Source organism: Emys orbicularis, chromosome 7 (assembly GCF_028017835.1).
Source record: "Emys orbicularis isolate rEmyOrb1 chromosome 7, rEmyOrb1.hap1, whole genome shotgun sequence".
Lineage (NCBI taxonomy): Eukaryota > Metazoa > Chordata > Testudines > Emydidae > Emys > Emys orbicularis.
Genome location: NC_088689.1, coordinates 40,744,798 through 40,760,622, shown reverse-complemented (window position 1 = coordinate 40,760,622; position 15,825 = coordinate 40,744,798). Strand labels below are relative to the sequence as shown.

Sequence of the window (15,825 nt, the reverse complement as noted above, 5' to 3'; positions counted from 1 at the left end):
TGTGGTGTTCAGGTACTTTGGACAAACTGTGGATCCTGTGGTGAGAACACCAGATACAACAGTTGCATAAAATAAGGTAGCAAATAAAGATGAAATCTTATGCTTCCACATTTGCTAATTTTAACTTGCAGTCTTAACTGTAGCATGCTACCGTCCTTTCCTGTATTATAAACTAATACCTCTCCCCCAGTGACTCAGGCAAGTGTCCTCAAGGGACAAAAGCAATCATTTTGCTGAAAATTTATTCCCACACACTACTCAAAGTAAGAGAATCCTTTAAATATTCTTCTTGATTAAATATTTTAAGTAATTTCAGCAGATGAATCTGTCTCCATTTTGAAACAAATTAGAGTGACTAAAGAAGTGTTTCTGTGCACCAGCATCATTCACCATTTCAGTCACATATGAGAGCTTTCTTAGGCAGACACATTCTGCTTTTGTAAGATAGACATACTGGGATATATTAGAAACAGTTACCATTAAGACTTAAATATAGCTTATACATTAAATGCAACAATTTCACAGTAAAGCAGCTAAACTGTAATTCAGTTTAACTACAATTAGCTTCAGGTCTTACTATTAACAGTAAGTGCCAGACTGCAAATATATGTATAGTCATAAATTGAGAGTAACCTGTTATTTTTGAACAAAAGGTATTCTGCTACAATGTGAAGACAGTTACTTTGAGGGAACTGATTCTTTAATAAACAAATTGTCACCTTTTATATGCAATTAAAAAGAACCTTTTCTAAACTTCATTTGTTCGTTTGTAATTTGAAAATATTGAGGAACAGTTTGTAAATGTGTTTTGTTAAACGGCTTCACTGTTGCCCACTGAAAGTACATACATGATACAAGCTTCATGAAAAGAGATTGAAATGACTGTCCCAGGGCACATTTGCTCTTTAGTGGCTACATAAGTCCCATTACTACTAGAAGTAATCTTGCTCAGACAGAGGAAAAAATATCCTTTACAATCCTAGTCTGTTAGCAGATGCAGTGATTTAGCCCTCTCCCTCTCACCAAAAAACAGGTTACAAATTCCACCCACCACTTTGTGTCTTTTAGCAACTTTTTTACTCAGATTTTCCTCCCTCCCCTCCTGATACAAAGACCTCACCTCAAAAATTCCTGTTCATGGAAAAGCAGTCCAACCCCCTCCAGTCTTCTTGGTTCAACCATCCTCTGTTCAGAAAAATGAAAGAATAGTGTAGACAAGAGACTTATTTGTATTCCTGTGGTGCCTAGGAGCCATAGTCAGACCATGACCCCATTGTGCTAGGTGCTGTACAACACAGAACAATCCTTAACAGGCATGGGGGGTTCCCTTCCCTAAGATTTAGTGATCTTATCTCAGATGGTTAGACAGATAGAATGATATACAACATACCAAAGCACCACTGAATTAGCTAAAGGCATTAACTTAAACATGACACTTAAAGGCAATCACTGTCTTTTCCAAGGCACTAAGTGGGCTGTACCATTTGACTGACCAATTATCATCTCTTTATAACTGAATCCACACAGTCTACTCATCTTGGTCACTACAAAGGTTCCTTCCTTTAAGGAAATGAAAATTATCTAAATTAAAACTGTCAAAGTAGTTCAAATCAGGCCATATGGCAACACTTGTGTTAGGGACCAAAATATTTTTCTCCGCCACTCCTCTGTTTGTGATACCCTATTAATACACACAAGACAAATGCAGCTTTGATGGTATTATGGCCCCTAACTAAAAGTACATGTAGTTTGTAGCCTGAGACCAGCTCTGGAGACTTTTTACCAAAATTCAATCTCATTACAGATACAATTCCTGTGCATGATAGAAAGGGGCCAACAGATGTCAAAAGTTTGCACTACTGAATGCTTTTGTTTGGTAAGATGTGTTTTGCACCTAATCACAGTTACTTAATAATTTAATATAGTTCGTCTATCAGCTTCAGGGTAATAACTGTTAAAAGCAATGAGGTAACACTAAGCATGAAATATAATTCTCCTCAAAAAACTCAATCATTTCAATACAGTTCTAGTCAACCTTAAATTCAGGGAGTGATCTTAGAAACTGATGAGTACCTGTAACTTCCATTAGCTTCAAGTTGCAAATGTTCAGCACCTGGCTACTAAAAAGGCCTACAAAAATAGGTTTCACAAAATAAAATAAGACTGTGTCTAAATACAGTTTCTTTCAGCTAATGCATTTTTAAAGTTAACTGCCCCTCCAATTTATACCAAGGCATATTACATGAATTTCTGCTGCCTTTAAATTCTTACTAGACTTACTACAGGACTATTACTTCATTTAGATTTTTTTCTTACGAAGTTGCTTAAATTACTTGTATTTTTACAATAGACCAGTTCTATGAGAACTTTCATACAACTTACAGAAAGAGGACTTCATTATGGAAATAATGAACTGGTAACAGTTAGGCCTCTTGCAGGACAAGTGTCAACATAACCGCATGCCATTGTGGGAATATATGTTCATTTTGCTTGAATGGTTGGTTTTCTGTCAGATGCTATAATATCGTGCAGTATTACTTAATGTTAGGCAATTCAACATCAGGTGTTTGAACAGATAGAACAGTAATAATGAAATTGACTATTTTAGACATCTATAAAAACACTTGCAAAAACATGGGGTTGAAAAAACAAGAGTACTGCGGTTTTGCAAAAACATTTTTATTTAAGCTAGCTTTCAAAAATATCTTTAATAAAACCACAAATATTGAAAAACTCTTGCCCTGATGAACAGAAGTGCAAAGACCATAAGAAGAGCAACAGGGTATTACAGAGGAAACTGGTAAGCATGAACAGAACTAGAAAATAAGATATTCAGGTAACATGCCACATAGACAAACATTTTTAAGACTATCAATCCTGTTAAATTACATTGTTTTGCCACCAGCAGTCTCACCAGTTGGGTTCTGATGTGCTTGCACAATTCAAATTTTGACAGACATATAGATCCCAAATAGTACATTTACAACCCTTATCTGGAGCTCAATAGTAATCCAATAACCTATTTAATCCTAACTAAAATTTAGGAGGAGATTTAAAATAGTGTCACCAAAAAGTTTGTTTTCATCTCACTTGCTATCATATCTTCCCAGCCACAATGAATTGATGCGCATGTGCTCTACATTGGAAGTCAGGAAGGTTGCAGAGATTCACTGGAACTTAGGTGTTCATTTGTGGATTGACATAAAGGCTAGAAAGTCAATAGATAACTATTTCTTTGCCTTCTTGGGTGCTGTTTTCTTTCCTCCTTTTTTGGAATTGTTTCCATACTTTGTTTCCATTTGAGCCAGAAAGTCATCTATTTCTTTTTTTCTATCTTTATTTCTGCTCTATAAAATGAATGAGACATCTGTTTACCAAAAAGTCATTGTGAGATCCAACTTCATTAGAATAATCTGTATAGTTAAATAAGATGTTGAAATGTACTAAGAGAATATGGAAGATGCAATATAATTATGTAAAAATCTATGGTCCACCTTAATCTAGTATCTAAAAATAAATGTCAAGATAAAGGCTAGAAAAGGGCAACAAAAATATTAACTGATTGACAATGGGGGTGGGTTCCTGGAAAGAGGTAACAGACCAGAATTATATTCTGGAAAGGAGAAATGATCTAGGTATCTAATTTGTTTATACAAATACAGCATAAGAGACTCATAGTAGGCTCCCTTGCCATTAACTAAAATAGTTACAATTCCAAAATATAACCTAAACAGCAGTACATTTCCTCCGCCACCCCTACAAACATATCAGCAAGCATAATTCAAATCAACATCTTCACATCCCCTTCCAAAGCAAACCATCCCTCCTGTAGCCACCTCAGTGTTTTCTAAATGCCTACTCAGATGGGCCTTGCTGGATATGGGGAAGATCAGCAGATTCAGGCTATTTCAGATCAAGGCGGGGAGAACAGATGCAGTGAATTCCAAAGTCAAGGGTTCTTCATGCAACACCCTGCGTCAGAAGCTCCCTCATATATACAGAGGGAGCTCAAAGTCAAACTCAGGCACCTCCACCAGCCTCAACTGTGATAGTATGTCATGAGGAGTAACGCAATTCCTCAAACAGAAAAATCTCAGGTCACTTATACCTTGCTTTTCAAAGGGGCTGAGCATGCAGTTCTCCTTGATTTCAATGGACTAGTGGCTGCTCAGCACTTCTGAGAAGCAGGCCACTGAACTTTATAGGTAAAAACCAATACCTTAAACTTCCACCTAGAAAACATTAAGCAGCCACTAAAGCTCTTGGAGTATTGATATAATGTGTTCACAGGAAGATCCTTCACTTAACTATCAAGTTACTATATTCTTCATAGCTTCAGATTTTAAATAAATGTGAAGTGTAACCTCATGTAGAATGCATTGCAGTTGTCCTACCTACAGGTGACAGAAGCACAGATCATAGCAGCATGGTCCACCTCAGGAAAAAAAAAAAAAGAATGTAGCCTCCTGGCCAGACATGGATAGTAAAAAGCCAACTTAGTTGCAGATGCTCTTTTGTCCTTTAAAAACAGCAGAAAATCTAACTACATCCCTCAAGATGTGACCTGTGAGGATGTCTGGCCTTCATTTGTAATCAGAGGAAATTATAACATCTCTGCTAACTACAAGTTGCGTCTTCCAATCGCTAATATTCTCAGGATTCAAACTCAGCTTTCTTGCCCTTATTCATGGCCCAAATTTGCCTACTTGACAACACGATCTGGGATGGACAAGCTAGCTATATAAAGCTGGATGTTATCAGTATGAGAACACTTCAACACATCTCAGTAACGAGTGGCCTCACATGCACATTGAATAAGGGGTGACAGACTAGATCCTTATGGTACCCAACAGGATAGAAACCTCAGGGCAGACTACCACCACACAACCTGTGGAATCTTTCAGAGAGTAAAGTACAAAGCTAATGAAGAACATTCGTGTCTACACCCATCAGGGACTGCAAACACATCAATGGTTCCTTTATTGTGGTGTCTATTCAGTACAGGTCTGTCGCATCTTAGGCGCATTTAACATGCGCGATTTCAGCTTTACGTGGTTGGCAAAAACAAAACAAAAAAGAGAGAAAAATAACAATTTAAATACTGTTTCTGTAGCGCGGGCGATTCCGCCCGCCATTACACTCAATGTAATTTTGACTATACGCGATTTTCGCTTTAGGCGCTGACTGCGGAACGTAACCCCAGCGTAAGATGAGACAGACCTATATAGCAATTCCTAGGTTCCCAATCTAAACTTTCATGGTTTATTTGGGACCAGAATAAGTATAACTACAGTGAACCAGGTTATCCAAGTGAATTTATTAAATAAAATGTTGTATCATATTCAGTGTTAATCAGAGCCTTCTGAAGACTAAATGAAAGGCATAACATTCAACACTAGGACTCATTCTAATCTCCAGTAGATTTTTTCCAATATGCAATAATCTGCAACCATATTAGCCTGCTGGCATTTGGGCACCAAAAGGTAACAACTATCTGAAGTCAAAGACATAAAAATGCCTTCTCTACAGGGATCCTCAAAGCTTACTTGAATTAGAGCTTTCAAGTCATCTTCCCCATCACCAAGACCGAGTTCTTCTCTGGTCTTTTCTGCCTCTTTAGCTTCTTCTTGAGCCTGAAATAGTAACTAGCTGCTTAGACGAAAACAAACAGCATGTTATTTGACCAAAGTTTTATTACAACAGTTATTGAATACTTCCTTTTGTGTCTAAATACAAAACAGAGGAGCAAAGTAGCAAAAAACTCTAGTGGAAAAAGTTATTTGTTCAAAGTTGTTTGGCCTTAAAGTGTTGTCTGCATTAAACAAATGTCCAATACTGGTTCCGCTATTAGGAAATCCTACCATGTTTTTGCTTCTTCACATCTGAATTTTAACAACTTTTATCATTCGATTATCAATAAAATTGCTGCATGCACTGTCTGGTATAAAGAATAAATATACAGTAGGATTCCAGAAGTCAGTTTTTTGGCCTAACATTGTCCCTTTAGATTTGGGTCAAGAGACATTGATCTGCTCCAATATTTTGAACTTTGATAAGCTGTTAGCAAAGTAGGTATGGTATTCAAACAAATGAAATGCAAGTAGAAAGTAATATATAAGTGCCTATTATTGTACTGAACCCTTAGCAGCAAACTGACTGCAATTAAAGGACATGACATTTGAAAAACTAAGGCTATGTGTATATGTAAGGCTGCACCGCTGTAAGGTCTCCTGTGTAGCCACTCTATGCCGGTGGGAGAAAGCTCTCCTGCCGGCATAATTAAACCACCCCTAAGGAGTGGCAATAGTTATATCGGCAGGAGAACATCTCCTGCCAACAAAGTGCTGTCCACACTGGCACTTTTGTCAATGAAACCTATGTCAGTCAGGGGGTTGGGTTTTTTCCCCACACCCCTGACTGACAAAAGTTTTACCAACAAAAGTGCTAGTGTAGACAAAGCCTTAGTTACTGTTGAAAAGACAAAATAGAAAGTTTCTAGACTTAGATTCAAACTTTAAGTCCAGCAACTCATGATGGTGTCTCAGTTCTTTCTTTATAAAACTCATCCTATGTTTTTCCAATGGGGAGAGAATTTGTACGTAAAGGAGGATTTGAAAAGACTACTTCCTGCCAAGTGTAAATATTCAATAATTTCCCCCTTTTACCCCTTGCATGTGCAGTAACATACCCTCCTTTTCCTTGCATTCATTTTTTGCTTAGACTCTTTTACAAAGACTTTGTAGGATGGAACTTCTCCAGAGTCAATGGCTTGTTGTATGATCTTCCTTATTCTTGGCTCATCTGTATAATCAACACACAGCACAGATTCCATAATTTTGTCTATGTCTCCCTTGAAATCTTCATATGCTGCTTTAACATCAGCCAGCTCTTCTTCTGAACCTTTGTACTTCTTTTCAAAGTCTTCAATATCTTTTATGGTGATCTGAAATTTTAAAAATTAAGTTAAAACATCATGAATTACAAGATTTATTTACCACAGAAGGCAAATTCTCAGCGTCAGATTAGAAAAGAAATTTAGATACACATTCAAGTTTTCCAGCCCAAAATTTGATGTTAAAATTATTCTAAAAAGGGAAATGAAGGTTATTCGCCAGTAATGGGAGTTCTTCAGGAAGGACTCTACCCATTCAAACTCATGGGACAATTTGAAAAGCAGTACTGTCATCTGAAGGAAGTGGGACATGGAGGCTCTAATAAACTGAGCATCCTATTGGAATGCTAGGTGTAATGCATAATGTCCATGTAGCAGCTCTGCAAATTTCTACAATGGGAATATGCTTAAGGCATGTCAAGGAGGCCCTCGTTACTCTTGTGGAATGCGATCTACACTGAAGTGCTGCAGCTCTACTACTGTAGCGATTTAAGTATAGACATACCCTAAGGCACTGAGGCTTGGTCTACACTACAGAGTTCGGTCCATGTAAGGCAGCTGACATCGACCTAATTATGTCTGTGTCTACACTAGAATGCTGCTTCCGCTGAAGTAAGTGGCCTGCTACACCGACATAATAACTGCACCTCCACGAGGTTAGGGCGACACAGTGTCTGTGTAGACCGGGGTGGGCAAACTTTTTAGCCTGAGAGTCACATCGGGGAATAGAAATTGTATGTCAGGCCATGAATGCTCACAAAATTGAGGTTGTGATGTAGGCTCTGGGGTGGGGCTAGGGATGAGGAGTTTGGGGTGTAGGAGGGTGCTCTGGGCTGGGACTGAGGGTTCAGAGGGGATCAGGGCTGGGGCAGGGGTGCAGGTTCCAGCTGGGGGTGCGGGCTCTGGGGTGGGGCTGAAAGGTTTGGGATGCAGGAGGCTGCTCCGTGCTGGGATTGAGGGGTTTGGAGAGTGGGAGGGGGAGCAGGGCTGGGGGTTGGGGCGTGGGGAGAGGCTATGGGGTGCAGGCTCTGAGCGGTGCTTATTTCAAGCAGCTCCTAGAAGCACTGGCATGTCCCTTCTCTGGCTCCTAGGCATGGAGCAGCTCCCGACCCTCGGAGCAGGGCCATGCCGCGGCTTCCAGGAGCCGCATGGTACGGCCCCCAATCCAGCGCCCCGGCTGGAGCAGGGCTGAGATGCATAGTGCGGCCCCTGACTCGGCGCCCCAGCAGGAGCTCACATGCCGGCTTAAAATAGCTCGCGAGCCGGGTCTGGCCTGCAGGCTGTAGTTTGCCCACCCCTGGTGTAGATACTGTGTTACTTACATTGGTTCTTGGCTGTCATTCTTGTCAGTTTCATGGCTGCCTGGACTCAGAGCAGCAGTGCTTGGGCTCACATCTGGAGCCCTGAAACTGACAAAAATGACAATTTCACTGCTGGTAGGCTCCATGCTGTGAAATTGAGCCCAACCTGGGCTCACAGCTTCCCTCCCACCCCAAGTTATCAGCCAGCCACCAGGCTCAAAACTGGAACCTCCACCCCAGGAGACAGCCTGAGCTGTGAGCCCAGCCTGGTTATTCTTACCAAGTAATACATACTTGGTTTTAGTCTGATCTCCTGCACTTTGCAGGTCACAGAACCTCATCCACCCACTTCTGTAACAGACCCATAATTTCTGGCTGAGTTACTGAAGTCCTCAAATCATTAAAGACTTAAAATTACAGAGAATTCACCATTTACACTAGTTTAAACCTGCAAGTGACCCATGTCCCATGCTGCAGAGGAAGGTGAAAACCCCCAGGGTGTCTGCCAATCTGACCCGACATAAAATTCCTTCCTGACCCAATATGGGTTTCAGTTAGACCCTAAGCATGTGGGCAAGACCCACCAGGCAGATACCTGGGAAAGAACTATCTGTAGTAACTCAGAGCCCTATCCATCTAGCGTCCCATCTCTGGCCATTGGGGATTTTTGCAACTGGCAGTCGCCAATGGGCCACATGCCATTGTAGGCACTCCAATCACACCATCCCCTCCATAAACTTATCAAGCTGAGTCTTAAAGCCAGTTAGATTGTTTGCCCCCCACTGCTCCCCTTAAAAGCAGCTACACATTCAAGTTGGAGAAGGGATACCAAGATTGAACTTTATCATTCAGTAACTACATTATTTTAAGAGCATCAGCCTCCAGGCTAACTGACTTTTGCATCACCAGCATCTCATGATAAAAGCCCATTGAAATAACTAGTATGATCAAGGACTCCTGAGAGAAGACCATGTGTTGGCCCTCTCCTTTGACACCACTGCAGTTTGAGATTGCCCCAAATCTGATCAAAGTACACTGTAAACTCATTGCAGTAAGCCACTGTTGACTGAACCTTGGTGAAGGCAATCTAGGGAGTCTATGTAGAGCCAATGGAAATTTTTCTGCCCACTATCTTCTTCTAGGTCCCTAACCATCACTTTTGCTCTTGGTTTACACCTGAAGCATCTTGTTGCTATAGATGAACATCTACCCAACTGATCAGTGACATGTTTTAATTCAGCTAGAGCAGGGTGGATTTGATTTATAGCATGAGTCAGGAAGACTCGATTTAAGCATGAATTTCTGCATAAAAGTGCATTCTTGTTGGTTGTTATAACCTTAATACACATTCTTCACAACTCAGAGATCGATGTAGGTTTCATTTTTTAGAAGGTACACACTATACATTTTTAAAGTGATTTATTTTGAAAACTTTTCAAATTAGTGTTACAACTATATCAGAAAACGAATGACTGTTTGGTTATTTCATTTACCAAAGGTAATTGAAGCAGATATTTATGAAGTCATTGGGAGGTGAACTATCTCCAATTCAACAGGTTAATCGTTAATATTTGGAGGATTTTCTTGACATGCTGTATTAGGAGGAGATCACCACCAGACAGACATTTAAATTGTTTTAACTAAAACAACAACATTCTGTATTCTGGATTTTTTTCTTCAACGGCAAACAAAATATTTTAACAAAACAAACATATGAATTTTTGAATTTAGTTAAACATTCAAGTTTTTTAAAATCAGATTTGTTTTTGTTAAAATTGTTTTTAAATAGTTAAAGAATTTTTTTTTTTTAAATAAATAAATTAAAATTGACTATGAGGTCAACATGAGAAACTTAAAATACTGGCTTCTGTAGCTAACTCAGTCGTCTTCAGCTTCCTTTTCCTGTTTGTTCATAATCTGGAAAAGAAAAACAAGCTTTCCTGCTTTTTCAGGTCCCAAATGGTTTCTCAATTTGGAATGACTTAATCCAAAGGAAGAAAATATTCTTTCTACACCGGCAGAAGACGCTACTGCTGTTAAAAGTGAGATTATCACTTCAACAGTCTCTGAATCCAAGTGCTTAAGTGACTTCCACCAGTTCACTGGTGTGACTTTCTTTAAAACGTCATCAGCAAACATATATTTCTTGAATGGTTCACCCTTAGCTCTGAAGTTTATTATAGTTGGCATTATGGAGGGATGATTGCTGGATGTCCATGTCATAGCCAACTCCTCTTCTTCAGCAGTTAAGGTTTGACCCTGGTACCGAGTATTGAGAATATTTGCAAGAAAATGAGCTGGAGATAGTGCTTGTCCCATTCGTTTTTTTAATGCTTGTAATTTAACTCCGTCATTGCACATCTCTCTTTTTAAGATCTCACTCAGTTCCTTCCAAATTTCAACAGCGTCAGCAATAAAACAGCTATTTCCCTGCATTTTGTTCAAGGCTAAAGAAATAGGCTTCAGGGTACTCAGCATGTGTTCAACATTTCTCTTAAGCCCAATGTTGAAAACTTTGGCTGTGACAGTGCCATCTATTTTTTCACTATTTTGTTCACAAACTGTCATCAGATTAGGCCAGTTCTTGATATAGTGCTCAAAACAGTCCACTACTGAGTTCCATCGCACGTCTTGTGGGAGAGTTAGCTTGGTCCCTCCCACTTTTTTCAGAGCAGCTGATGCAAAGTGGTTGTTGCGGAAGTATTTTGCAATTTCAACAACATTAGCCTTTATTTCTGGAACACCGAAGTCTTTGGCTAGGAGGTGCATCAAATGAGCACTGCAACCGTATGTTATTAGCTTGGGACGCTCTTCACGCTCTTCTAAATTTCTTCTCAACTTGGATACATTTGCAACATTGTCTGTGACCAAGCTGCGTACTAGACATTTGAATTTTTTTTCACAGTTTGTTATAGCTTTTCCTGCTACTTCTTGTAAGTATTCTGCTGTGTGTGCATTTCCTGATGTATCAATTGTTTCTGTAAGGAAGACATTCCCTTCTTCTGTTGTCACACAAGCACATACAACAAGATCATTGTGGACATTGCTCCACCCATCAAGACTCAGGTTAACAATTTCACCCTCTAGACCTTTTGCACACTGCTCAATTTCTCTTTCATACACTTTATCCAGCAATTTGCCTGCAACATCTGCTCTGTTGGGTGGACTGTATCCTGGTCTTAGTGACTGAACCATGTTAATGAAGTGTGGGTTCTCAATCGTATGGAAAGGAGAGTTTGTTGCATAAACAAACCGGGCAATTTTTTCATCAATTACCTCTTTTTGTAATCTGCTGGTTCTTATCACAAACTTATCTACAGTTGTTTCTGGGTGATGGAGATTTTTTTTTCTTTTTGCTACAGGTGATATACTGTGACTATGTGACATACATGATGTGACTGAAACACTATCATTGACAGATAACTCTGAAACTATAGAAAATGATGGTGATCTTGAAGGTGGATAGTCTTCAGAATCCTGTATGTTGAGGATGGATTCTCCTAAACAAAGTAAGTCAATACAGTTATTTAATTATTACCATATACTGCTCATTTAGTATTACTCGTTGCATTCACTGACACTCAGTACTACTTTAAAGGTGAAATTGTAAAAGGAAGATCTGCCTATTTCAGCTATTTCTTTATCACAACTGCATCTAAAATGATAGTACCATAGAGTAACAACTCTCAAACGTAAGAATTCAAGAATAGTCCAGAAGGAAGACAGGCAGTCCGTAAGAAAGAAGTATGAATTTAAAAAGTTTACCAACCTGAAGATCCTGCATGGTCAGACATGTTCCTTTCATCATCTTCAATGCAACTTCCTCCTGAGAAGGAACACTTCTCATGATGTTGTTTCATTCGGGCAACCAGGCCTTGCATTTCTTTGTTGCACTGTTTGCATTTTGCACGCATGCCTGTCTTACCCACAGGTAGAGGAACTTCATTAAAATATTCCCAAACTGGGTCTCTTTTACGGCCTGCTGCCATTATAGGTTTTCCCTTCTAGTGAGAGAATGGTAGAGCAACAGAATTAGCAACTGCCCAGGACAGTACAACACTAGGGCAGATATGGTAGATAGCTGGAAAGAAAACAAGTTCCCCTTAACCAGGGCCACAGCACTTTTAGAGCATGCACCAGATGTAGAGATCATTATCTAGCAATTCCAGACACCTCCTCCCTTCCAGGAGCACTAGATCTGGGACTCACCCAGTAGCAGAGCTAAGAATTCCCCTAGGTCATTAGCCCTACACTGCAACAGCCCCCTACCTTCTTGAAGAGCAGTCTCCAGTATTCCTCCCAGTCGCGGTCCTGGCTCAGAACGTCTGACTCCTCATCTACAATCCCCTGCTCGTCATACAGCGCCCGCTGGTCCTGGTCACTCAGTACCGCATACACCTTGCCTAGGAACTGAGGAAACAACCGTCACCCTCCGCAGCGAGTCTCCGAGCAGCGGCCCGCCCCCTTCTCGCGGCTGCCTCCCCCTCCCACTGGACAGCCACGGGAAGCAGCCTTCGCTGCGGGGGATTCAAGACGCTGCTCACAAGCAGCTGTGGCCCTGCAGCTCCGCAGGGCTGCGCCCGAGCTCCGCCTGGGCCGGGGCACTTACACAAAGCGGCTATCAGCATAACAGGGGCCAATAACAGTGCCCACTCCTGGGGAGGCGGTAGGGGTGCTCGGCCCGGGGGGCGTCTCTCTTCCCTTCACCACCGCGAGCTCACCTGGAAGTGCCGGGTCGCCTCCTCCTTGCGGTCTGGGGCCGCGCGGTCCGGATGGACCCGCAGCGAGACCCTGTGGTAGCCGCGGCGGATCTCATCCCCCGAGGCCTCCCGCCTGACGCCCAGCACTTGATAGAGGTCGGCGGCGCCGAACGCCGCCTCGCACTGCTCCAGCAGCCCCATCCCGCCGCTGGCGCCTCGTTAGCGCCGCGCGACTAGCTGATCCGTTTCGCGGGCCGAGTTTGGCGCGCGCGCTACGTCTGCGACCCGCGCGGCTTTACGGCCGGGTCTGGAACTGCCGCAAAGACGCGCAGTTGAGGCAGGGAGAGCAACTAAATTCCGCAGTCCTTAGCTGTCGTGAATACAGCCCCGCCCCCAGGAAGTTTCGCGTTACAAGGCAGACTGGCCGTCCCTGAGACTTCCCCAGTAGGAAGCTTTTGGCCGCTGCCCACGGGTCCCTGCCCTGTGCGTCGTCCCAACACTCAGCGAGATGTCCGCGCCCAGAGCGGTGTGAAGCGCAGGGCCGGTCTGATCTCACATTGGGGCCGCGCTCAGCCGCCTGACGCACTCTGTCTCGCGGCTGTTACTGAGCATGCGCGGTACCATCTGCGGAAGCCGGGCCTCAGTCCTAATGACCGTCTTTGCTGCTGCTCGGGCCGGGGGCTAAACGGAGGGGAGGCGGGAAAGTGATTGCGCACTGGGCGTTAAACAGCTGGAGGAGGCAGGGGAAGGCGAGGGGCCTACGGGCAGGACGGTAACCACAGGGTGGGCGTTACCTCGTATGAAATCCTTCTCCAAGGCAAAATTTCACTGTTACTTTAGATTTCAAAGTAGCAGCCCTGTTAGTCTATATCCACAAAAAGAACAGTACTTGTGGCACCTTAGAGATTTCAGATGCATCTGAAGAAGTGAGCTGTAGCCCACAAAAGCTTATGCTGAAATAAATTTGTTAGTCTCTAAGGTGCCACAAGTACTCCTGTTCTTTTTACTGTTACTTTACGTGCTATAGGCTCACAACACCACTAGATTCATACTTCTGCTCTAACCTCTAACCTCGCCCACAGAATCCATATACCTAAAACAGTTGTACATTCCTATAACATTCAATATCATTTTGAACTTCCAGTACCATGATACCCACTTCCTTTCTAATGAAAGACTTCCCCATCTTGCACATAGAGAAGTGTACACTTTATTACTTCACGGGTTGTATGCATAGATGTTTATTTTTCTACTGAGTTTATACTTTTAATGGCATATTTTAATTTCATAACCTTTTACATGTACTACATATTATTATAATACATTTCAGTAATGTTCTTCATTGACACATTTACCGTTCTGTACTGCCAAAATCAAGGATTTTTTAAAATGAATTATCCAGTTACTCCTGAGCATTGGTTGGATAGTAGGCATAGTTCAGATCTCATCTACTGTGTCTTTTGGAGAAACTAAAGTGCCTTATGTCTCCACTATGTTTTTACAATGGGATAGCTAATTCATTTATTTACCTTACTAGTTAAACCACATTTTCTTAACATGGACCACAAACTATAATGCTGACAGATGTTAAATGAATCATTATTCATAGTTTGACAATTCTGATACTGATTCTGTGGCTAACACTGCTTCTTTGCCATCAAAGGTACTTGCATTTAAGTATCTGTAGCCCCCCTCCCCACCCCATTTGTGTGGGTGTCATGGAAAACCTGTTAAAGCTAAATGAATTAACAAAAGCTTTTCCCTCCTCGGTTTCCCTTATTCCCTTCCCTTATTAAGTGTTTGTCTACATGGTGTCACTATAAAGATGTGAAGTAAATGCACATAAGTTACAGCACCTTAAACTTGCATGGATGCTCTCATTCAGAAGTGGCCTTAGTTTTGACAGTGGCAGTCAGGGGAACCCCACTAGTGGGGCAGGCTCAGCCCAGGCTGAACCCTAGCTTCTCCCTTCTTGGAAGAGCTCAGGTTTCATTTTTAAAGATGTACACATATAGTATTTGTGGTTGGAAAGCAATGTGAGTAGAAAGGCTGACGAGCGGAGTAAAATACACCAGACTCTGCTGCAGGGTGTTAATGCTAAAGCGTAATGGTGACACGTCAGAAGCCAACACTGACTACCATATCTTGGTCACGTCAGCAAGGGTTTCTCTCATTCCTATAGCACCTGGCCTATACTGCTAGATAGTGTGGTCATTATCCACTACCCTCTCCCCCTCCACTATCATTCCTGTCCTAACTACAGCAATTGCATACATCAAAGTGGAATATCAACAAAATATAATAGTTTAGCAGTCTTAATATGACTGAACAGCTAGAAACAGTAGGAACAAACATTATATGCAATGTACTGGATTGAAGAGTCCAAGTTTCTGCTCCCCACGTAGATACTTACAGACTAATAAAGTCATCTCTTCATGTTCATTTTGGTAAAATAGATATTAAATAGATTGAGCTTTAGTCTGTCACTATAAGGCATTCTTATAACAATCAATCCTTTAATCATTCTCATGTCTCTTCTCTGAACTGTCTCCGATTTTTCAACATCCTTTTTGAATTGTAGATACCAGAACTGGACATAGTATTCTAGTACCCAGTGCCAAATACAAAGGTAATACAACCTCCATACTCTTATTCAATATTGCCATTTATATATTCAAGGATTTCATTAGAAATGATCAAATAGTTTTCACTGTATATAATGTTTTATCAGCTTATTCATGCTACTGTTATGGAAGATTAGTCAGAGGCAGGGATTCTCAAACTTCATTGCACCACGACCCCATTCTGACAACAAAAATTACTACATGACCCCAGGAGAAGGGACCAAAGCCTGAAGCCGCCCGAGCCCCGTGGCCCAGGGTGGTGGTGGAGGGGCGCAAATACTAAAGCCCAAGGGTTTCAGCCCCAGGCA

The 15,825-nt window shown here is 41.6% G+C and overlaps 1 protein-coding gene across 1 annotated transcript; it reads right to left on the bottom strand.

Moving 5' to 3' along the window:
- Positions 1-2,660: 2,660 nt before the first annotated feature.
- On the bottom strand, positions 2,661-13,112 carry DNAJC9 (DnaJ heat shock protein family (Hsp40) member C9). Its single transcript, XM_065407850.1, has 5 exons — positions 12,915-13,112; positions 12,463-12,603; positions 6,689-6,943; positions 5,547-5,633; positions 2,661-3,347 (listed from the first exon to the last, which is right to left on the bottom strand). The coding sequence occupies exons 1-5, from the start codon at positions 13,092-13,094 to the stop codon at positions 3,228-3,230; spliced, it is 783 nt and encodes a 260-aa protein (XP_065263922.1). The 5' UTR covers positions 13,095-13,112; the 3' UTR covers positions 2,661-3,227.
- Positions 13,113-15,825: the final 2,713 nt, after the last annotated feature.

Coding starts and splice junctions, on each gene's coding strand:
- DNAJC9 (XM_065407850.1), bottom strand. CDS start 13,094: ATGGGGCTGCTGGAGCAGTGCGAGGCGGCGTTCGGCGCCGCCGACCTC. Junction 6,944..12,462: donor GGAGACTGCTCTTCAAGAAG/GTAGGGGGCTGT, acceptor TTAAAATTTCAG/ATCACCATAAAAGATATTGA. Junction 5,634..6,688: donor TGAATGCAAGGAAAAGGAGG/GTATGTTACTGC, acceptor TTACTATTTCAG/GCTCAAGAAGAAGCTAAAGA.